This window comes from Phalacrocorax carbo, chromosome 4, assembly GCF_963921805.1.
Source record: "Phalacrocorax carbo chromosome 4, bPhaCar2.1, whole genome shotgun sequence".
In the NCBI taxonomy this organism is placed as follows: Eukaryota; Metazoa; Chordata; class Aves; order Suliformes; family Phalacrocoracidae; genus Phalacrocorax; species Phalacrocorax carbo.
This window is the reverse complement of record NC_087516.1, coordinates 8,157,220-8,180,157: the sequence shown is the minus strand read 5'-3', so window position 1 is coordinate 8,180,157 and position 22,938 is coordinate 8,157,220. Positions and strand designations below refer to the sequence as shown.

General features: G+C 40.9%; 1 protein-coding gene across 2 annotated transcripts in view; it reads right to left on the bottom strand.

The window, feature by feature from the left end:
* The window catches only part of UVSSA (UV stimulated scaffold protein A), a 58,246-nt gene that overhangs the window by 3,269 nt on the left and 32,039 nt on the right, over window positions 1–22,938 (bottom strand). For both annotated transcript variants that reach the window (XM_064448946.1, XM_064448945.1), the window contains exons 8-12: window positions 16,505–16,682; window positions 15,129–15,281; window positions 9,573–9,756; window positions 8,599–8,710; window positions 1,151–1,334 (exon numbers count right to left, since the gene is read on the bottom strand). In XM_064448946.1, coding sequence (XP_064305016.1) covers window positions 1,151–1,334; window positions 8,599–8,710; window positions 9,573–9,756; window positions 15,129–15,281; window positions 16,505–16,682 — 811 coding nt within the window. The remainder of the gene's footprint in view (window positions 1–1,150; window positions 1,335–8,598; window positions 8,711–9,572; window positions 9,757–15,128; window positions 15,282–16,504; window positions 16,683–22,938) is intronic.

The following is a 22,938-nucleotide window of genomic DNA, read 5'->3' as shown; positions in this document are numbered from 1 at the left end:
TTCTAAAGCCCATTCAGCTTGGTGGGTTGGTAGGCTCCCACTTCCATCCGAGCTAGCCTGCCTGCTTTGAAGTTAACTCACATAGGTCTACGTAAGCCATGGACACACCTTTGAAATGTCTAAATGCTGATGCCATCCAAACAGTTTCCTCTCCAGCTAAACACAGGCCACAAGCTACTGTTTGCACATGCGCCGGAGGAAAGGGAGACGTATAGAAACAGCACTATCGCAGGGGGAATACTGCGTCCACGTGTCGCAGGGAAAAATAACCTCCAAACACTTACACTGAAAGAGAGACCTGCAGCAGGTTCCAGTCCTTGATATTTAAAAAAGGCAGCAGGGGTTAAATGAACAAGGACCATAACACAAAGATCCAAATATTTTTCTTAACCAGTTGAATGCATTCTCAGTAAACGAGGAGAAAAGTGCACTGGCAGCTTGTCACTGAGCAATACACAGGAAGGGATCACTGTGTGTACATACTGGACTGGAGGGCACTGCATCAGGCCCAGTTAGCCATTTAGTATATCCAACAGTGAGAGAAAACACATGGGAAGCCCAGCCAAAAGTGGTAGTCAAAAGTTTGGGAAGGTCTCTGAGCGTACACCAGAGGCTTGAGGGCAACTGCCAAGACACTGCTGCCTGCCAAAAGCCAAGGGTTTTTGACAGATCCCTTTATTAATTGAAGTTCTGCTCAGGGGAGCCCATCTTAGGTTTTCAAAAGGAAAAACTTCACTTTCACTCCATCTGTACTACTATCATGTGTCTAATGCTGTAAGTTCTGTCACGCTGAACACATCATCTTCTTTCCAGAGCCAGTGTTATGTGCGCACACAAAGTAGCATCCATCTGATTAAGAAATGGTCAACCAGAGAAGCTACTAGAGCAATTAAAGGAATAAAAAACAAAAGGATGAAAAAAAGTCTTTCATAGGCAAATTTTGTAAATTAGCTGAAAATCATTCTCAAAGAAATAACCTGGGTTATCAGTACCTGCTACTCTTTACCCTCCAGAGATATGGAAGGCATTCCTGCTCTGCAGTGAGTGAAGAAAGGTGTTTAGTAAGAGCATGTTAATGTTGAAACAGAAAGAACTGTTGAAACAAAAAGAAACAGAATTTAACAGGCTTCAGAGAAAATAAGCATCTTACTTATTGAAGACTTTCTTCTCAAGCCGGGAACGAGAGGTATTAGCCTGCTGCTTCAGGTCTGTCAGATTTGGATATTTTTTCTTCTTCCCTTTCTTTTTCCCTCCTTTTCCATTACTTTTAGAGGAACCAAGATCCAATCCCGTAGCGGCTTCAACTTCTCTCATGAATTCTGGATCTCGCCACTCTGTTTAAAAGAAAAAGCATGCACTTTGGAACTCTGAACCCAGGCAGAATTTGCGGTTTCCTAAGGTAGAGGTTCTTGTCACCGCTAGGCGAGGGCAGAGTCGCTGTGCTGTAAGTTGCATACACAAAGGAAGGGGAGGATAAAGCAGTTAGTCAAAATGACAGATCTTGATGAAAAAGCCCTGCCAGTCTGGGATTAGTATCTATTATTAGCTGCTGTAGATAAAACTGTGCTGTAGGAAGACTTAAGTCAAGTTTTTGCAGTAGCAAAATTCCAAAGAAACTATTCCATGTAGGAGAGGTGACAAACACAGTGATTGTTATTTAGAAATAGAACTGAATGCCAACAATGTAGCCGAGGAACTTATCTCCAGAAATAAATGCTGAATAGGCTTAAAAATAAACCTGAAAAATGGAATATGTCAACTTTTGAGCAGAGGGGGGGTGACAACATTGTAACTTTTCTGCAAAGAATCATATTTGCTTCAAAACATGAACTGCTATCTGACACCGAATAGCATTCTTGAATAAGAAAACATGACCCTGTTGCTATGAGCCCAATTTTGCATTTGAAAATGATCCCACTTTTTAAGTGTCCCACACTTCCTCAGTTTAATTATCTAAATCAAGCTTCCTCTCCTGACAATCACACGGGTTAGTTTATCTGATCAAAAACTTGTTTCACAGTTTTATCAAAACCTTAATGCTTCAGAATCCAACCATATGCTATAAATGAATTCTGATCACAGATGCTGCCATGGGAAAAAAGCATGAATGATTTTGCCTGCAAACTCTTTGGGGAAGCAGTGGTCTTTCACCTTCAGTGCAGCGTCTTGCATATCAGAACAAGGTAACATAGTACAACGTAGAAAGTGAAACTGTGGCTAGAGGATGGATATCTTCAAGTAGAAATTTAGAAAAATGGCATCACATTATAAAGATTTTGACCATATGGGATGGAAAGAATGTAGCAAGTACCACTTCAAAGAGTACCCTGGCCCAAACTCAGCATAAACGTCAGAATTCTGTATTTTAACAACCAGTAATTGGCACTCATTTGTCATATAGTTTCCCATATGTCAGTCAGCCTTTCTTGCCTGCAGAAATTGTAACACCAAATGTCTACTACCCTTATTTAATGTTGATGTAGATATAGAAAAATAAACAGTGCTAAATGACTCTACAATTTCACTTATATACCACAATGGTCACCGAGTGTGACAAATATTGGCAATAACATTTCAGAAAGGTCAGAGGCAATGTCCCCACTTAAGAACACGGTGTTTAGGAATACCAGAGCAATTTTCCAAGGAAAGGTTAGATCTAACCTACTATGATATGTGAAAGCAAGGACTGATTAAAATCCAACACACCAAAAAGCATGAGGAAAATGAAGCTGTGCAAGAACTGAACAGGAGAAGTACAGAGGGAGAAAACAGAACACACATACTTGATAGATCATAAGACCTCACAGACTTTTTTTTCTCTGAAGTGAAGGAATACAGAACAGCACAATTCAGATACAGGAACGATTAATCCAAGATTAAGGAAAACTGTCTAAACAGTTTATCTCCCAGTAATAAGAAGGCGTCACAGTTTAGGAACCCAGTGAATGGAGCAATTGTTTAAACACAACGAAAAAATGCCGGCATCCAGTAGAGATGAAATGAGCATTTGAGTAAAATGAAGGAGCAATTTAAAAGCCTTTGAGAAAAATCAATAGAATGCCAGGGAAGAGCAGCCTTTTTGAGCATTGATGGGCCCCTAAAGCTCTTCATACATTGTTACTGAGTTTAGCAGCAGGGAAAAGAAAATTACACAGTTTGCAAGGGTAGGCGGGAATCAATACTGTAGTTAGTAAAGAGATGCTATTTCACATCTGACTGGCCAGCGGCCTGCCTTCACCAGCCTGTCCTGATACCTGTTTGTTAACAAGTCACTAAGGGCTGAAAAACCAGATACTCTTCAGGGCTGACACAAAAAATAGGCACTTAATTTGCTCCTGTGTGCGAACTATTGGAAAAGGATGAACACTGCAGATTAGCAGGTCAGCGTAATCCCACCTGATTCATTGTTTCAGGACTAAAGAGCCCAAAGCAGCGTTTTGTGGGCATTAGCTAGAGTTTAAAATTTTACACTAAGTTAAAAAATGCTCCATAACAGCAATGACAGTGTTGTCAAAGCATAGTCATTATCAACACAAACTGTTTCTTTTACATAATTGGTTTCCCCTTCGACCACACAAGGATGAAAATAAACCTACCACCCAACAGGAAAAAGATGTAGGAAGAATTTTGGTGCAATTTAACCGTGCAACTGATTCCCAAATTTTAATGTTTGGCATTTTTCAAACTGTCATCATTAGTAAATGATGTTGTCAATTGTAAGACCAAAGCACTTACTGTACAGAGGGGGTCCCCATTTGTACATTTTCCATAGCAACATTGCTCAGACTTGCTTCAAGTCCTTCGTAAAAAAAATAAAGAAAAACACAAAAAAAACCCCCAAAATCCCCAAAGCAAACCAACCAACCCACTGCAAACCACAAGCCCAAAATAAACAAATTAAAGATAATTTTAAAAAGTTTATGAAGATATTATTATAAAACAAATTTTAAAATATCAAGGCACAGAAGAAAAGAAAGAAACAAAAAGCAGTGGATAAAAGTATTTAGTGGCATCTGGTATACATATGGCTTTAGAAACCTGTAAGGTTTTGTCCAATAAATGAAGTGCCATAGCTTGTTCAGCATCTCCCCAGCCAGATGGGATGGACCTTTGTATGACACCTCAGCTTAACAACGGCACTCAATAATGCAGTGCAGTAATGTCAACACTGGTTTGGGACTAACATACACATCCTTGTGGGCCAGAGGTGAGAAGCCTCTAACAACACCGTGCTGACACTGTAATAAAAATAAATATTGTGTCTAGCCTCCAGCGATGGCAGTTTCACGGGGGGAGGGGGGGGAATCAATATTTTTCAGTGCAAGTGATTTTTATATCAGTGTATTAGTTTCTAGTTTGAAACTAGTCCCTCAAGAACACCTACTAGTTTAATTTGCTAGCTTCAGATTGCCATAACTAAGTTGGGAACTTCCCTTTTTAGCACAATTTCCACACCCCTGGCTTAGTTTTGGTTTTGCTGTGACAGTCCAGCAGTGCCCATGCTGTCAGCTGGATGCCAGTTTAGAGCACTTGATTCCACCTGGGTAAGGGTGGAAACTGCCTGCAAACGTAGCACTTCGACCCATGCAGACACCAGAAGGTGTTCAGTAACTGCTACATTCACGTGCTGGTAATTGCCAAGCACAGTCATTGAAAGATGGCCAAATATGTATTAAAGGCAACTGGGTGGGTCAGTTTTTTATGCCCTGAAGAGGTGTCGTGGAAGGTTTAGTAGCCTCATCGATAGCATAAATGACTGTAAAACTGGTGAAATACCAAGTCAGAGCTTAAGAGAGAACTAACACCTTAAAGGGGGTATACTACAATATATGAAAATTATAAAGCCTACGGTTAAGTTCAGTTAGAATGCAGACTACTCACCTAGAATAAATAGAATCATAGAATTATTAAGGTTGGAAAAGACCTCTAGGATCACCAAGTTCCACCATCAACCCAACACCACCATGCACCCTAAACCATGCCCTGATGTGCCACGTCTACATGTCTTTTAAATACCTCCAGGGATGGTGACTCCACCACCTCCCTGGGCAGCCTGTTCCAGTGCCCGACTACTCTCGCAGTGAAGACATTTTTCTTAATATCCAGACTAAACCTCCCCTGGCACAGCTTGAGGCCATTTTCTCTTGTCCTATCACTTGTTCCTTGGGAGAAGAGACCAACACCCACCTCACTACAACCTCCTTTCAGGTAGCTGTACAGACCAATAAGGTCTACCCTCTGCTTCCTGTTCTCCAGGCTAAACCACCTCAGCTCCCTCAGCCGCTCCTCAGAAGACCTGCTCTCCAGACCCTTCACCACTGACTTCATTGCCCTTATTTGGACACTTATTGGATATGTCCATATATATGTCCAGATATATTTGGACATTATGGATATATCCTTATTTGGATATGAGGTGCTCCAGCACCTCAATGTCTTTCTTGCAGTGAGGGCCCCAAAACTGAACACAGTATTTGAGCTGCAGCCTCACCAGTGCCGAGCACAGGGACACCACCCCTGCCCTGCTCCTGCTGGCCACACTATTGCTGATATAAGCCAGGATGCTGTTGGCCTCCTTGGCCACACCGCTGGCTTATGTTCAGCCGGCTGTCAGCCAGCACCCCCAGGGCCTTCTCTGTTGGGCAGTTTCCCAGCCACTCTGCCCCAGGCCTGGAGCGTTGCATGGGGTTGGTGTGACCTAAGTGCAGGACCCGGCACTTGGTCTTGTTAAACCTCATACAATTGACCTTGGCCCATTGATCCAGCCTGTCCAGATTTCTTGGCAGAACCTTCCTACCCTCAAGCAAATCAACACTCCTGCCCAACTTGGTGTCATCTTCAAACCTACCGAGGGTGCGCTTGATCCCCTCATCCAGATCATTGATAAAGATATTAAACAAGACTGGCCCCAAAACAGAGCCCTGGGGAACACCGCTTGTGATCAGCCACCAACTGGATTTAGCTCCGTTCACCACAACTCTCCACACTTGGCCATCCAGCCAGTTTTTTACCCAGCAAAGAAAACACCCATCCAAGCCATGAGCCGCCAGCTTCTCCAGGAGGATGCTGTGGGAGACAGTGTCAGAGGCTTTGCTAAAGTCCAGGTAGATAAAATCCACAGCCTTTCCCTCATCCACTACATAGGCTACCTGGTCATAGAAGGAGGTCAGGTTGGTCAGGCAGGACCTGCCTTTCATGAAGCCATGCTGGCTGGGCCTGGTCCCCTGGTTCTCCTGCACTTGCCTGATGAGCTCACTCAAGATGTATCGCTCCATAATCTGCCCTGGTACCGACGTCAGGCTGACAGGCCTATAGCTCCCCAGATCCTCCTCTGGCCCTTCTTGTAGATGGGCGTCACATCGGCAAGCCTCCAGTTGTCTGGGACCTCCCCTGTTACCCAGGACTGCTGATAAATGACGGAGAGTGGCTTGGCAAGTTCCTCTGCCAGCTCCCTCAGTATGCTCGGGTGGATCCTGTCTGGCCCCATAGACTTGTGAGTGTCCAGATGGCTCAGCAGGCTGTTAACGGCTTCCTCCTGGATTATGGGGGGTTTATTCCACTACCCATCCCTGCCTTCCAGCTCAGGGGGCTGAATGCCCCAGGTATAACTGGTCTGGTCATTAAAGACTGAGGCAAAGAAGGCATTTAGTACCTCAGCCTTTTCCTCATCCCTCTATATCCAATAGAGTATGGAGATTCTCCTTGGCTCTCTTTTTGTTGTTAATGTATTTGTAAAAACATTTTTTGTTATCCCTTACCGCAGTGGCCAGATTGAGTTCTAGCTGGTCTTTTGCCTGTCTAATTTTCTTTCTGCAAGACCTAACGGGGTCTCTGTGCTCTTGAGTTGCCTGCCCCTTCTTCCAAAAGCAGTAAACTCTCCTTTTTTATCATGAGTACCAGCAGAAGCTCCCTGTTCAGCCAGGCCGATCATTCATCTTGCAGCACGTGGGGACAGCCTGCTCCTGCGCCAGCAAGACTTTCTTCTTGAAGAAAGCCCAGCCTTCCTGGACTCCTTTGCCCTTCAGGACTGCCTCCCAAGGGACCCTCCCAAGCAGTGCCCTGAACACGCATAGCTTAAAACAGAGAAAACTAAGACCTGCTGGAGGAAGGCAGATTAAATAAAAGCTTTGAAAATAAATGTGTCCCCTCCAATTATACACTATGTCTTTGCTGGACAGATCCCTCTCTCCCATCTTGCTTTGCAGTCCGTCAACTTCCAGTAGCTTCCTGGATGCAGTCCCTCTGGCACTCTATGAAAATCCACCTTCTGTCCATCACTAATGAGGCTCAGTTGTACTATTGCAAAAAAAAAGTCTCTTATTCCTGCCTGTGTATTCACTCCTTGCTGTCTTTCTCATTGCCTACATCCCTTACCTAGCAGTCCAGAGCTTCATCCTGGCTAAAAATGCCCAAATAATCTTGGGGAAGGATGATCCTTCCCTCCAGAGCATTCCACACCTGAAAGCAGAAACTGGGATGCGAGGAGAAGGCCATAAGTTTTGTTGCCCATCCCCATTGTTTAGAAACAGAATCCAGAGTATTGCACAGTAAACCATAAGCAATTAAACAGCATGGGTCTGCTTGCTCCCTTCCTCAAGCCCATCGCAAACACCATGCCTATTGGAACATCCATACTAGCTACAATGCTAATAAAATAAAGCCCAAGTTGACGGCTTTCTTAGTTCAGAGTATTCTCTAGCAATGCTGCACAGATGCACAAGGCCAATAACTCGCCTTCTGAAACACAAGTAGTAAATGGGTAGACACAGGAAATACAAAAATGATAGATATGAACAGATACAGGAAAAACAAGTTCCCATATTGTGACAAAAAACCATGCTGCCAGTATTCGTGGTAACACAGTGATCCTAATACTAGTACCGTTATATTATGTAAGTTACAACTGTTAGGGACCAGCAAGATTAGACAACTTCTTTTCAGAAGCATGGGAACAGTTACTTTCAAGCATTTCCCAGGAAACAGGTTTAGTTGTCCTTAATTAACATGTTCCTTAAGATAAAAGCTATAATTCATCTGTCTGAGAAGTGTTAGGAACTCTATGTAACTATAGGAAATAAAGAACAAACGCAATGTTAACTCTGTGTACACACGCGTCCATGTTTACCACATAAGCAAGAACCACCGCAAATGGTCTGCAAATTAAAATCAACAGGAACTTAAAGGAGAGAATGGGGTTAGGAGCAAAACAGAAACATGATCCAGTTCTGTGGGTCTCAACCCGTGCCTTTGGCAACAACAGAATCTGCTCCTTTCCCCCATAGAGCCTGTCCCGTATTTTTTCCAACTTGTATCCACACTGTATCTATATATAGGTACAATATACACAATATATAGATACAATGTGGATACAATATATTGTAATGCAATGTATACGATATAGATACAATGTAGACACAATATATACAACTACTGTATAGCTTGTAAATATACGTTGTACATTTTGTAAATATTGCATACAGTATCTATACAAACACATACACAATAAAGATATTGCGCTTACATTTAAAGCTTATCTCCCACCTCAGCCTGATTTTTGTTCTTCCCCTCCTCTTTTTAAAAGGCTGTGCAGGCACTAACCTGGCTGAGCCGCTTGCTTCTCAAGCCACATCTTTTCTTCTCTGGCTCTGTCCTCTGCATTAACAGGAATCCCAGATTCATCCCGAGGAATTATCTTTCCATGGAAAGGGCACTTCAGAAAGAAAAGGAAAAACAATCTCAGAACTTCTGAATGAAAATAAATTCTTATTCAACACAGCTTAAAGCCAGACGCTGGAATCAAGCGACAAAACTTTACACTTGATCCCCAATCCCCCTTAGAAAGCATCAGGATACTATAAACATCATCTGTTTAATATATCCACAATCTCAGAGAAATAAGATCTTTGTGATACGAATATCCAACTTCAAGAGGCCAGGCAGCACATCCTATCAAGTCTGGAACCTGGCACCAGAGCTGCATTGTATATTGCTGTTTATGCTATATCCCTCTCCTGTAACAATCCCATTTAAAGACTTTTAGTGCATTCAGATGCTTCAGTCTCAGGGAATACAGGAAGAACAGGGATATTGAACAAAGTATTTAAGCAAAGTACTTCTGCTCAATAGCGCTCAGAATTTGAGGCTGTGTAGGATTTAGCTTTCATAAAACCTAATTTGTAAATAAAATCTCTTTGCCTCTCAAACTCCCACATTTCTAAAAGCAGTTAATATCAGATATGCCTCTAAATGAGGAAAACTTTCTGGCAAAAAACTGTCTCTGCTTTACTGTCAGGTACTGAAACATCACAGTAATATATATAAGTAATTATTATATAATAATAAATAACTATGATGAGTGCCAACAATAGTTGAGAGTTCTTTAAATGTTTACAGCTTCCTTACAGAAAGGATGCTTCTTATCCGAAGCACACATCAACAGCAAACTTCTCCAGATACAATTTTCTTTCAGTGCCTTGAGTTATATTTACAATGTGAAATAAACTTTTATGGACATGTTTTAACAAGATCTCCACACAGCACAAATCCTGGAAGTCATGATACTTGGTGCCCACCTTAATCCGATCTTGTCTTTCGCACAGTCTGCCATCAGGCATTGGTGCTCGACATTTATGTTTCACTGGTTCAAACTTGCCAGCAAATGTTATGTATCTAGTTTTTAACATTTCAGCTATTTCTTTATTTTCCACCTCTTCCTCTACTTCACTGGGTGCCCAAAATCGATGCTCAGAGGCAAATCTGGGAAAACAACAAATGAAAATTATACAGACAAAGCTGTAAGAAAGCACATAAAGATGCCAGTATCAACCTGCTGTAAAATTACATGTAAAAGGAAGTGAAGCTTTACTAGTGATTTAGAAAAACCTAGGAATCTACCATTCTTTCTTATGACTCCTGTATTATGAAGATGTTTCTAAAATACCACCAAAGCCTGTCTAGTATTGATTTCCTGTTTAACCTGATAACTTACTACAAGCCTATACAAAGCTATACAAAAAGGATGCGGACAGGCTGGAAGGGGTCCAGAGAAGGGCCACCAAGATGATCAGAGGACTGGGAAGCTGCCATACGAGGATAGGCTGGGAGAACTGGGTTTGTTCAGCCTTGAGAAAAGGAGGCTCAGAGGGGATCTCATCACCATGTACCAGTACTTAAGGGGCAGCTATAAAGAAGATGGAGACTCCCTTTTTACACGGAGTCCCATGGAGAGGACAAGAGGGAACGGACACAAGTTGCTCTTGGGGAGATTCCGATTGGGCACCAGAGGGAAATTTTTCACAGTGAGGACAGTCACCATTGGAATAATGTCCCCAGGGAAGTGGTTGACTCGGCCACGTTGGACACTTTCAAGAGTCGTCTGGACAGGGTGCTGGGCCTTCTTGTCTAGACTGCGCTCTTCCTAGAAGGGTTGTACTGGATGATCCCTGAGGTCCCTTCTGACCTGAGATTCTGTGTGATTCTGTGATTCTGTGAAGCCTTAGCTCTAGTTTGCGATCTGACATTCAGTGTCAGTTATTCGATATCCAGTTTCAGTGAATAACTGTAATTCTGTAGTTAACTTTCTTCATAACAAAATACTTCTGTGATTAAACACAGAAGATAGACCAGGGAGGAGACAGTTTGATCTTGTCTGATCTTATTCCTGGTAGCTGTAAACCTGTAGCAGCAGAGAAGCAGAAGCTGAAATCAGAGCGTGTTGCAATATACTTGGACAGAGGAAGACAGCGAATGATCAGCTGAGTCTTAAAGAGGTTCTGTCTTCCAGGTTCTCTTACACAGAGTCCGTAAGTCTGAGACACTTATGGGGTGTTCCTCCAGGAAATTAAGCTAATCCATTGAGGATCTATTTTAAAATTAGAGATCTTCCCTATATTTACAGACACATATAGGTAAATACACTCTTTGTTAATCTGGTGTAAGGAGGATGAGTACCATGCCAGCAGACATAGGGAGTGGGGGAGAAAGGGAGCAAGGACCCTTGAGTGGTGTAGTATTTTCTCAACAGTACTCTCATCATTTCAGTTCAGCCACCCCAGGCTGCCAACAGTCCATGCTGAGAAACAGGCAACCCCAGAGAGAAACTACCTGACTCATCTTAAATGTTAATCTTAGGAAACAATGACTGTCCCTCTGATGGTAAATGTTTCTTTCTCCTAATCATGAAAAGAAATTAAGGTGACCAGCTTAAGCTTAGATATCTAACTTTAAGACACCTGAAGTTAAACACCAAAAATCCCATGCCAAATTTAAGGAAATATGAAGTTAGAGGAAAAAAAATACAGCTAAACTAAGCAAAAAAAAAAAAATAAATCCAGCCTGCATGTCTGCTGCTTATTGCAAGCAAAATGGAGATATCCAGATGACAGATGTCTTGATAAGGACTTACAATTCATAAAGGACACTCTACAATCCCTTTCTTCCGCATAGCTCTTCCACCCAATCAGTCCCACGCTGACTTGAGAGGATTTTCTCTATTCATATCCAATTCCCCTCACTCATTAATATCCTTAGGTGTCATTCTTACTTCTGAGGCTTTGCCTTCTGTAGACTGCAAAGCCACGTATACGTGAACACTGGCTTCACTAATCACAATGATCTCAGTTCAGCAAAGCACATAAGCCAATACTTTAATGGGCCTGAAGAGTCTTGATTAATTTTATCTAAGCAAGTTTTCAGCAGATAAGTGGTTAAAAAAAATTTAAAAAGAGGAAATTACCTGACTGTAGCAACCTACCACATACATAGCTGCTGGTTTTACTGCAACAGTTGACCATTTAAAACTATGTAAAGAGATTAGAACCACGTTAAAAAAGGAATTAAGCAATTTCAAAGCCATTCTATGATTTGCCAAATCATCAGAAGTAAAATCCTTGTTAAAGAGATTCATGCTATCCCATAATTTCTTCATCAAATCTACCTCACTAGTGCCAGAAAAATTCTAACCTGCCATAAAGTACAAATAACTTTCTTCTGGCAAATTAGGGGATAAAGGCAAAGGAGTTATAGTGGAGGCTAGTTCAACATTAAACATAGTTATATGTTCTCACAATTTTTGGTTAAAAAAAAGTTTTCAATCACACAGTCCTGCAAACTTCAGCCTAAACAAAAAAGCTCCAAGAATCTTTATAATACCAATATGACTTCAGTCAAACATTTGCATGGTACAGCATTTCAGCTTCAGAAGTTACGTGGCAAGATTGTACAACAGACAGTAAATAAACAAACGAAATAAGTTTCTTATTTGCTTAGTTTTAAAACAACCCTGAAAACAAGACTGACTGCTAGCTCTGTGTTTATAGCCTTACAGACACAAGGAGGAGAAAATGTTCCTAAAAAGACACCATGCAGAATTTCTATGCGCAAAATAGTCTTACAGAATCTTTTAGTAAAATTCTCGTGTCCTTTGGTGGTCTGAACTTCCCTCCCCCTCTAAATTATCAAATTACAGTTACATATGAACAAAGAAGCATTTAACAGTTGGGCATACCAACCTTCCCAATTGGGAAAAAGTTCTATTTAATATTTTGACTTCCCTCCCAAAAAATCTGCACTGAACAAATCTCAACGCAATTAAAATCATGTTTCACTCTATATATCATTGATCAGGATTTGGGAACAAGACTAAAAATAGCCTGATTCCTGCACAGATATTAATATTATTGTTTACTACAAGCATGTAAATTATTTTCTCCCAGCATGATTTACAAGCAGGTGAGAAAAGAACAAAACAGTGCTAAACCCCAAAGTTTTCTGATTTCCTGCTGCTGTAATTTAAGCAATGCTTTAAAAAGGCAGAACATGAGATCTTTGTTTGAAAAAATGATGCATGTGACAAGTAAAACCTTTTTGTAAGAGGGATCAAAAGGGGAACAGATAATCAACTAGAAGATCAACACCTCGCTCCCACTCATAGAGAGAGCATTTCTGGTCTAGGCAAATAACAGAGGCTTTAATGGAAATTGCACAGCTATACATTAGTAGGAATAAAAGATTAGTAATGGTTAACTGATATCTCCAGCTCCTGGAGAAACGTTGCACTCTTTCAACAGATTTATATCAAATTTGTTTCCTAAGATGATGGAAAGCTTATCAAAATCTTGAGTAAATATGAATTTACTCAATCCTGGAGCAAGTGCTAAATGAGCTAATTCAAATATCCTAGCCACAGTCCGAAAAAGTGCTGCACCAGCTAATTTACTCTGACCCTAAGAGTAAGCTACTTTAATTCAAGGAAAGTGGTAGATGAGTTTGGAAGGCCCATGCCATCCAAAATAGTTAGTTAAGCTGGCATAGCAGCCCCTACATAGTACAACACTGCACAGTATACACCACCACCACCCCAAAAAAGTGCTGCTATGGCTTTATAAAGTCATTTTAAGAGTTCTTAAACTTGCTTTATGAGTTGTATGAGTGAAGGCAGAAGTGGGGAAAATGGTTCAGCCCAAACTTTTTGCAAAGCCCACAGTTACCAGCTAAATAAAACATGTTTAGCAAATCATCTTCCTGGTAGCTACATTCTCACTATCAAAATCTTAATTTATTGTAAATCTGGTAATTAAGTACGTGTAGTGTTAAACAGGTGAAGGGAAAAGACTTCTCCACCTCAGATTGTAAAAATTCAAATTCCACACACATTCTATATGTGTTGTCTGTTTTTTCCTAGGTATCTTATAGAGACAGTATGTGGGCATATAGAAAGTCAAGGGAGCTGGCCAATGACTACCTTAATTTTTCAATAAATATATTTTATATCCAGGGGTCAATGGTATTGTGTGTGTGCAGAGTTACTTAAATTATCTTTAGTTAGATTGGCATATCTGTAGTTATAGACTATAAGGTTCAGAAGTGTGCCCTCTATTTTATTGGAAAGCATAAAAATAAAACAGTACAGCACAAGGCAGACAGGCAGTGAAATATGCTTCTGATTTCACTTATGACTTGAATAACTCATTTGCAATGTAAAATAAAGCCTTACTACCTTTTTGGCATTATCACAGACAAATGCTTCTTAAAGCCCAGCTAAAAATCTTAACCATTTTGTAGGCTTTGGAGAGCTTACACCACAGCAGACAGAATCCAAAGCTTGCAGTGACTGTATTAAAGCACTGTTATGTATCAAATTTCACTGGCTTTCAACAATTTAAAACATATTCAACATTTTATGCAATCAGGTACAGGGGCAACACTTTCCTCTTGTTTTTTCTGCAAACACTGTCTTCACAGCAGGATCATGGCTTGGGGTTTTTTGTTTGCTTTGATAAGAAAACAAACTAAGTTAAGTAATAGTGCTGAGAATATATGAGTTTGATTTGCAACCCAGCCAGTCAATGGTTTTTGTCTTTTCCAAGCCAGGTACGGTACACACTGATACTAATGTTCTGGTGGACTTAAATGAAATTCTTACATAGAGGGAGGACTTCACATCCCAACTTTCCTATGAAAATACTAGTGCTAAAAAGGTATTTTAAAAACTGACTGCTAGAAACAAGTTCTGATGTATGCCTCCAGTCTGTTCTTCCTGGCATTGCTGAAGCTTTTCCCAAGCCAGCAATGCTTCATGTCCAAGAAACACAGAACCTTCCCAGACAAGAATGGGAAGTGAGATATCCAAATTCAAATCCTGTAACTGCCACCTATTTCTTGTGTGAGTGAACAAGCGTATCAATTTCCTCAGTTACTACTCTGCAAAGACAGGAAAAATACCCCTGATACCTTCTCCCCAGCCTTTCTCCTACCTTGTCGGCTATTTATTTAGACTGTAAAGTCACCAGCAGAGGGACCGTCTGTCATGCACTCGCATAGCACTTTGCATAATGAGGTACCAATTTAAATTGGAGTAAGTGATGCCACGCTGCAAATAATAGACGAACATGAAAGAGCAGAAAAAATGTGCCTTGAAGCATCAAAGGATATTTAATTAGTATCACATCTTCTCAAAACAAATCCCATTTTAAGGTAGAATTTCTGACTTTGTTTATGGGTCCTATGGCACAAAGGAAAGAAGAGAAGTAATTATCAAAAGAAATAGCAGTCACCCCACTGCATGACCTCTGAGTACAAGTAAATCTATATATTTGTTTAATTTGTCTTAAAAGAAAAAAAAGCATTACTTGAGAATCTTCCCAGCACTTGGCTGATCCTGTCCCCAGTAGTGAAGATCTAATCCAAAAGGCATGAGGGGAGCTTTAGCTCTTTCTTCTTCCAGTTTTCTTCCCTTACTGTCAGGGTCTTCCAAAGCTGCTGGCTCAGTAGGTGCAGAGTCACTGGAGAAAATTGATGAAAAGTCAATAAAGAACAGCAATGATCACAACAACTTTTTCACTTTTTTCCATTAGATTTTCACACCAATCCTAATACTGGTTTAGATCTAGGACTACAACTACCTTTACAGGATTGTCTTTATTTTTTTAGGATACAGACCGTAGCACCACACACTCTAAGTACAGCACACTGCACCATGAAGCTTAACTGCACATTCAGCTAAAGCTAGATAAAATCTTATACCATGGGTGTAGAAGCCTGGAGATCTACTGGGGGCAGTAGTGGATCATACAAGAGCTACTGATGGGGCAAACCATTTTTAGAAAGGTCTTGCTTCTGTAAATTCATGCCCATGTTTGCACGGCAGTCACAGATTGTGAAGTCTTTGGTTTTCTTGACAAATTCCATCCTGCAGACTTATAATACTTATTGTGCAACACCCACTACAGAATTTATTGGTCCTCAAGACCCAGAGTACTACTATGGAGACCTTGGCTATTCACTGATAGAGCTGCGAATGGTCTTCATTTCCTTATGGAAACATTAATTTTTTAAAGATTAAAAATAAAAATATACACCTGAATACTCAAACTCCAGAGTTCTCACAAAGCAAACCCCTTCCTCTTTCTGAGATTACATTCAGTTTGCTAGGTTATGGGGGCTTTCCTGGCCAATGCAGAAGTGTCTTTTCAGACACATGTCACTAAGTAGATTACTCCAGACTTATCCCCAAATCACAGATAAATGCTAGGCAAGGCTGGAGTTTCACCAAGCTCTGAACAGAACTGACAACAATTATGTCTTTGGAATCAGTAAAACACGCCTTCAGGCAGCACTACCAGCATAAGTCACTAGGAACCAAGAGATGTTTGCAATTACTTTCAGTATTTGGATATGTTCTTTTTAGTTGCAAACCAAAAATTGCTCCAATAAATGGGGATGGGTTTTTCTGTTAGAAGAAAGTGTTTTATTTCTTCATAGAGCCCATTTATACCAAATAAAACCTAAACAGAGTAGTAAAAAATACCTTAAGAGCCTTGTGCAATCACTAACAAAATCCCAGGATCAAGCAGTAATGTCTGTCTCAGTAAAATAGCTGTAACTTTGAAATGAAACCAAGACAGCCTTTAGTGGCTTGTCTAGTTCATGAGTGCTTTTCTGTGTGCTTCTGTGACTAATAAACACAAGAGCAAGAGGATTCTCCAAGAATTAAAACAAAGATAACCTGGTGTGTGGAGGTGGTAACTTTGGTAGCTTGTCTCTAATAAGTTTCAGTGTGGCAGCTGCACAGGTTGGATCAAGTTCATCTTCATTCCCTTTCAGCTGGGCACGGGAGCTCAGGGCAGCTGGTCCTATTGAGGTCTTCCCCACTGGTGCTTTTGGAGGTGACTGAGGTTCTAGCCCTGCAAAAAAACTCAATGTTTAAAAGCAATTTACTTCTCCTACTCTCCATGCTTCACAGTGGGACCAAAGACATCAGGGTGCTGGTTACACCTGTTACTGCTTTCAGTTTGCATTAGACATCAATCCCACTCAAAGACAGAGTGGTATTTCTGCCTGTGAAATTGTTCTTATTTTGGAACAGAAACATACAAAGTAACTAACTACAGCAAACCAACTTTTAAATTTGTGTGAGGTGGTGTGACAACAAAGAATGATGCTACTTCACCTCAGAAAGAAGGATTTTAACAATATACGTTTGCTTAAGGTCCAATACTGCTTTTTGTATTTAAGTTTCTAGTGTCACATCCACGTGCTGGCATGTCATTTCTGTTAACCGGTCAAGGTTAGATCACAGTAAAATAGAAGAAAGGAACTATTGGCACTACTGTTTAACACCTGGAGTCCCAAAAGACATCGAAGAGCAGTAGAAAGCAAAAGGAAAAGAGTACATCCATATCTTCCTGTGTGCTAAGAGTAATTCTTTGTCGCGTCTCATCAAAAAGTCCTGCTAAAACTCTTACAGCCTGGCAAAGAGAAACCACGTCTGGGTGGGGATTCACTGTAACACATGACTGATGAGCACGGGAACCATCGGCACCCAGCACGGCTGGCAGGGAAGCACAGCCAGTGAAAAAACAATGTGTGAGGCACGTCCCTGTGTTTTGATGATTCTCAGCTACTGTATTGACCCTTCAGAGCTGAGAATATAAAACAAAGTATCTCTTTTTTTTCCTTCCTGATCTGTTAAGGGGCAGCACCACTGAGAATAGTTGAGTTTCAATTCCTAAATACATCCACATACAGGATTATCTAGAGAACATTTTTCTTTCACAGATACTGAAACACACAATTTGCCAAGATAAACCACCTAAGCGCTGGCAGAAGCGATGAGTATACCCCCAGGGTACGCTCAAGAGACAGTAAATGCCTGAGCTACACCTGAGGAACAAGCCCACTGCAAGGCAGCACTAGGCGTTGATGTTCAGCACGAGCAGCTCAGTTGTAGGGCAACTTAATTACTTTATACAGCTAGATTAGACAGTCAGCCCGGACTGTAGTGATGCAATTAGATAGGCTGAGCAGTTAGACAGCACATGCCTCTACCTGCTGAGCTAGAGAAGCAACTCTATTAGCTGGCAGTAGTAACAAGAACTTCTCAGTCAACGACAGCTAAAAATGGAAAGACGTTATCCCTCACGCTAACGTAATAGACTGCATTTTCCCCATCAGAAAGCCTTTTTATAAGTGATTGAAACGCAAGGCCCCCCCCCCACCCTAAATGAACACACAAAAAAATTCATGGTTTCACAAGACTAAAATTTTAAGCAAATTATCTCAGCCTTCTTATGAAAAGCAACTTGAGTTTACCTGACATGTTTTAGCTATTTATTTGACAGTTTCAGTCTCTTGCCCACTTCTAGCTAGCCCTGAAGCTGTATCCAGAAGTATTCTTGCTTTGCTAATTTGCTTTGCTCATCATTAAATGTATCACAAGATATCAACTAAAAAAGGAAAAGCTAAGCTGGTACGAACTGCCCTCTGTGTGGGAAATTGCACAACCCGTAGTGGCAGGTAGCTTTAGTGCACAAAATATTTTCATTTCAGACAAAACCATATTTTTCACAATGTTAGAGCAACTTGCCCTGACCCCTTCTTTCTGCCTTTCAAGGTCTTCCAGCAATTCATCCCAACCTTGATTCATTTGTACCACACATTCCCTGTAACCTACGGGGTGCAACCACATGGAAGGCATTGCCTGGCTCCAGCCAGAGGTCAAGCTGCTGAGCTGCCAGCCTTCCAGACCCATCCCCTAGGTACATACGGGTCTAAACTTTCCGAGTTCCTAGATCAGGAGCTGAGTCCTTGCACAGGGAATGGCATCTCCCTCTCATCTTCCAGGGCTCCAAGCTCAGGACACTGAGAAGAATGCCCTGTTAACTGCCTGCTTACCCTAGCTCCTGGACATCCTCTCCCTGGAGGCAGCTGACAATTCCAATTCAAAAATCTATAAAGCTAGAGCCTCTCAGAAGAAGAGGGGAAACAAAAGCAGACATCCAGTTGGATCTGCCTTGTGTAGCCTTTAAATTTTGCTGCATACAGCGAATGGCCACTTCAGTCATTCCTAGATCTTCTGAATACAGCTGACTCCAGAGAGAAGAGAGAATTCCAGAATACTCTCAAGGATGAGGGCTTTCCTAAGACTATCTGAGACCCCATGTCTCTCTCTAGCATGGCTTACATTGGTAAGACTGAAGGAAAATGTTTTAAGGGCGAGGCAATTCAGGGCAAGGGCCACTAATGGAAACTGTGGCAGATGGCTCACCTTCCCCTTTCAAAGCAAGGGATGGAAGGAAATAGGATCTGGAGAAGGAAACAGGATAAGAGACCGCTAGCCATCAGCAGTTGATAAGTGTTCATAGGGACTTCTCTGTCTTCTACCTCTCCCACAACAACTCAGTACATTCCTTCTGCTCATCCAGTGTACAACAAAGAGAAATGCAGACCATTTTAACAAGACAGTTGAGAGGAGGCAACTACATCCATGATGTAACTCGTGGGCGATAGTGTTTTCCCATGTCCCTAGAGACCAGAGCCAGCTCTGGCAGGTTGATGCATTCTACCTTTCCTAGGAAAAGGCTACTTGAGTAACATGTAGATACCCCACAGGAGTGAATATGCATCTGAGAGCAGGTATTTCAGTGGTGCCAGTCCTGAGGCTGTCATGGAAAGACTTCACGAAGTACCCAACTGTCCGAACGTTCACAGGCAGCAAGCACTGCAGAGTGGACAAAAAGACATTCACCACAGTCTGAAGCCAGTGTCCGACTCAGCTCTTCCCTGACACTGTTTGCTCTCTGGAAAACACCCCAAAACCAAAGCCCACATTCCTAAGGCAGTATGGCTTGAAAGGCATGCTGCTTGAGCCATCCAATGCTTCCTGAGAACAGAGGTTAGCATGGATTGCGATGCAAAGACAGATCACCCCCTTTTCATTCTTATGTTCTCAGAAGGGAGGTGAGAACGTGCCTGCGAGCTGTAGACAGACACAGGCGATCTTGCTGTTGGCTGGTGATGCTGCTGCTGACGAGCATGCCTTACCCTACCACTCCTTACTCAGTCATGCCCACATCACATTCTCCAATGAAAGCAATGACTACGCCACATTCACCTTGTTATCTAACTTCCCTTCCCAAAGTCAAAAGACTTTGAAGAACATTGTTAAAAAAAAAATTTAAAGGACTAATCTGTGTGTTGGAAAAGGGTCTCAAAACTAGCAGAAGAACCAGCAATAAGGGAAATTATAATTAAGCATAATAAGATGGAACTAAGCCAGAGGAATATCTAGGTTAAATAGCAAACAAAATGATCGCCTGACATTTATTAGGCTGGGGACTTGACTTTCAAGAGGGATAATGGTGCCTCCATAAAAGTGTTTTTTTCAGTAGCACTTAATATTTCACTGAAGGGAGCCATCTTGAATTTATGTACCTGGAAAGGTGGCAGGATAGGACTCCATCTCAGCTCCTGTCATAGGCTAAAAAGGGAAAAAGCCCTTCTCAAGTGCATTGTATTGAAGTGAAACAGAATTAACTCAGAAGATTCTGTTATAAGCACACTTTAGAATCATCAGGATTTGGAAAAGTAAACTTCCTTTTATGACAGAAACAGTTACAAACAAACAGGCCCTTTGGCATGAACAAGGTTAGCCAAGAAAAATATTTGATAGACTGTATCTGTAATGTAGAATTGCTCAGACTTTATTTAGCATTTAAAATTGCCTCGCCCTTTTTTTTTTAAGGACGAGAATACCTTTCCGAAAAGCATTGTTTAAAACAACAGTTGTGAGAGCTCTTGTATGTGTTCTATTTACAAACTGCCTTGAAGCCGGAAAGTAGCAGGTATGCGTCTCTCGCACCTTTTTTCCTCTTCAGAGAGAATATCTGCATATGTATTAAAAGTTCTTACGTCACCCTAGTTTTATTCTAATTTTTCCTACAATGTTTATGGAAAGCAGAATTGCTTATTCACCACACTGATTTTGTCGGGGACGGGGCGGGGGGGGGAGGATGCGAACAGCAGAGACAAGCAGTCAGCAATACACAGAAAAGGCAAGAGAGATAAATAAATGGACAATGTGACATTTAGGTAGATAAAAATCACATCCAAAAGATCAATATAGGAATTCTTAAGAGATACAAGAACAAAATATTTTCCCATTGATTTCTTATTTTAAGCCATTAACAGAAAAATGGCTAAAGGTAAATACACTACGACATCAGTAACACCACTGCTACTGTAGATTTTTGAAAAACTATTTGTTTATAAAATTAGTTTTTGCTAACAAGATAAAGACAGGAGTCACTGTGCAGGCAGCCCTGGCTGAACGGCATCCAATGTCAGGGTGGGGTTTTTCTGTTTTGTTTTTAAGACATAGATAGGATTCAGTGCAGTTCTAAAAGTAAAATTCCACTTGAGAATTCTGCTGTTCTATTTTATTAACATACAGTACCTGGCTTCAAATTGTTCCAATAGCAGGTTGCAGAAAGAATAATAAAAATGTTCAAATCCCCTTTTTTGTTTAAATTGACCAAATGGCACCTATTTGCCTGAAGCAATAAAGTAGACCGTGTTCACAAGATAAATCAATAGAAGGAAAAAGAGAGGCTGGGGTTTCAGCTGAAGTTAGCCTGCTGAATGCTGACATTATTGATTTTAGCTAGTTCAGCTGGCCTTGTAATTAAAATGTAAATTTGAGAAAGAGATTATGTCCTGACAGAAATGGTGGGATTAGGGGGAGATAAAAGCCCCTCAGTGAAAATTCAGAGAAAGAGCAAGCACAGGTTTCCTCAGCTGTGTGGATTTAGCCGAAATCTAGCTACTTCAGTTCACTTAAGTTTAATTGAAAAAACGGAGATAGAATATAAACAAGTATTATGGACTTCAACTTCCCTGAAAAAAATATAATAATTTCTATTTCTCATTTGTTGAATCTTAGTCAAGTGGATGTAAGTGATTTGTATTAGCACAGACACTCTCCCAACATTGTCAGGAAAATCCAGCAGTTCAGGTACAATATTCCCCGACTTACCCTCTAGTGTGCTCATAATGAAAAAACCTGCATGCATTTTAATCAGGAAGCACAACAAGCTTTACTGCTAAGTGAACAGAACTTTGCAAAGCTTGCTTCATGTGGACTTGCAGACCAGAGGGTTCAAGTCAATGTCTGGGGCATTGCTTCCCAACAGCTTAAGTGTTTCTGGACCTGTTCTGCTATACCCCTCCGTGCACAAATGTGTTGTGGCAAAATTATCATAGGTGATCTTATGGTAGGAAGATTTCATCATCTCTGAAGGTTTGCTACTTAAAGGATGGAGATTTGAATTATATGTTGGCCCTGACAGATATTTGATCTTTATAAAGCCATCACAAATTAAGGGTATATTCAGGTTTTGTGGTTTTTGTTAATTGGGATCAAATTTAATCTCTCTACCCACCCTCACCCCCACCCCCTACCACCCCCCCATAAAGAAAGAATCAGGCTCTTTTCTTGTTAGTATCACTTCATCTACACAGAACTCTAAAATGAGGAGGAAAAAAAAACCCAACCTGTTACAAACATAGCCTTAAAAGTATTAATACAAGGATAATACTGATTGGAACTCTTAGCATTTATTGTCATTGAAAACTTCCTCTTTAATTTTAGATAGACAGAGTTTCTTATCTTACCCTTAAATGCCACTAAACAAATTGCTGCCTGCAGCTGCTAGGGGAGGATGCTGAAATGCTAGAAGTGGCTTTATTCTCACAGCACACATAAGCTGTGTGGGCATTCAGAGCAACTTACCACATGGACAACTGCACATATTATCACTTCTGTATAAGTAACACTCCTTTTAAAAGGTTGTCAAGGGGTCTTTTATAATCTGAGGTTTTAAACAACCAAAAAGATGCCCCAGTGCCTTTGAATGCAGCTATGCTCATTTACATTTATCTAAGATTTTAGAATTATACTTTGGAAGAAAAAAGATAATGGCTGTATTAGTTAATAATCATTATAATAATAATGTACATAACCAGTTTGTTTGGCTTACTGGGATTACACAGTACATTGCTATAACGGTAGTTTGCATTAATTGACCCTATTTATTTTTGTTTTGTAAGCACAGCTAAGAAACAGATTAAATCAAAGAAGCAGAGTTTGGTTTAAAACCTTTC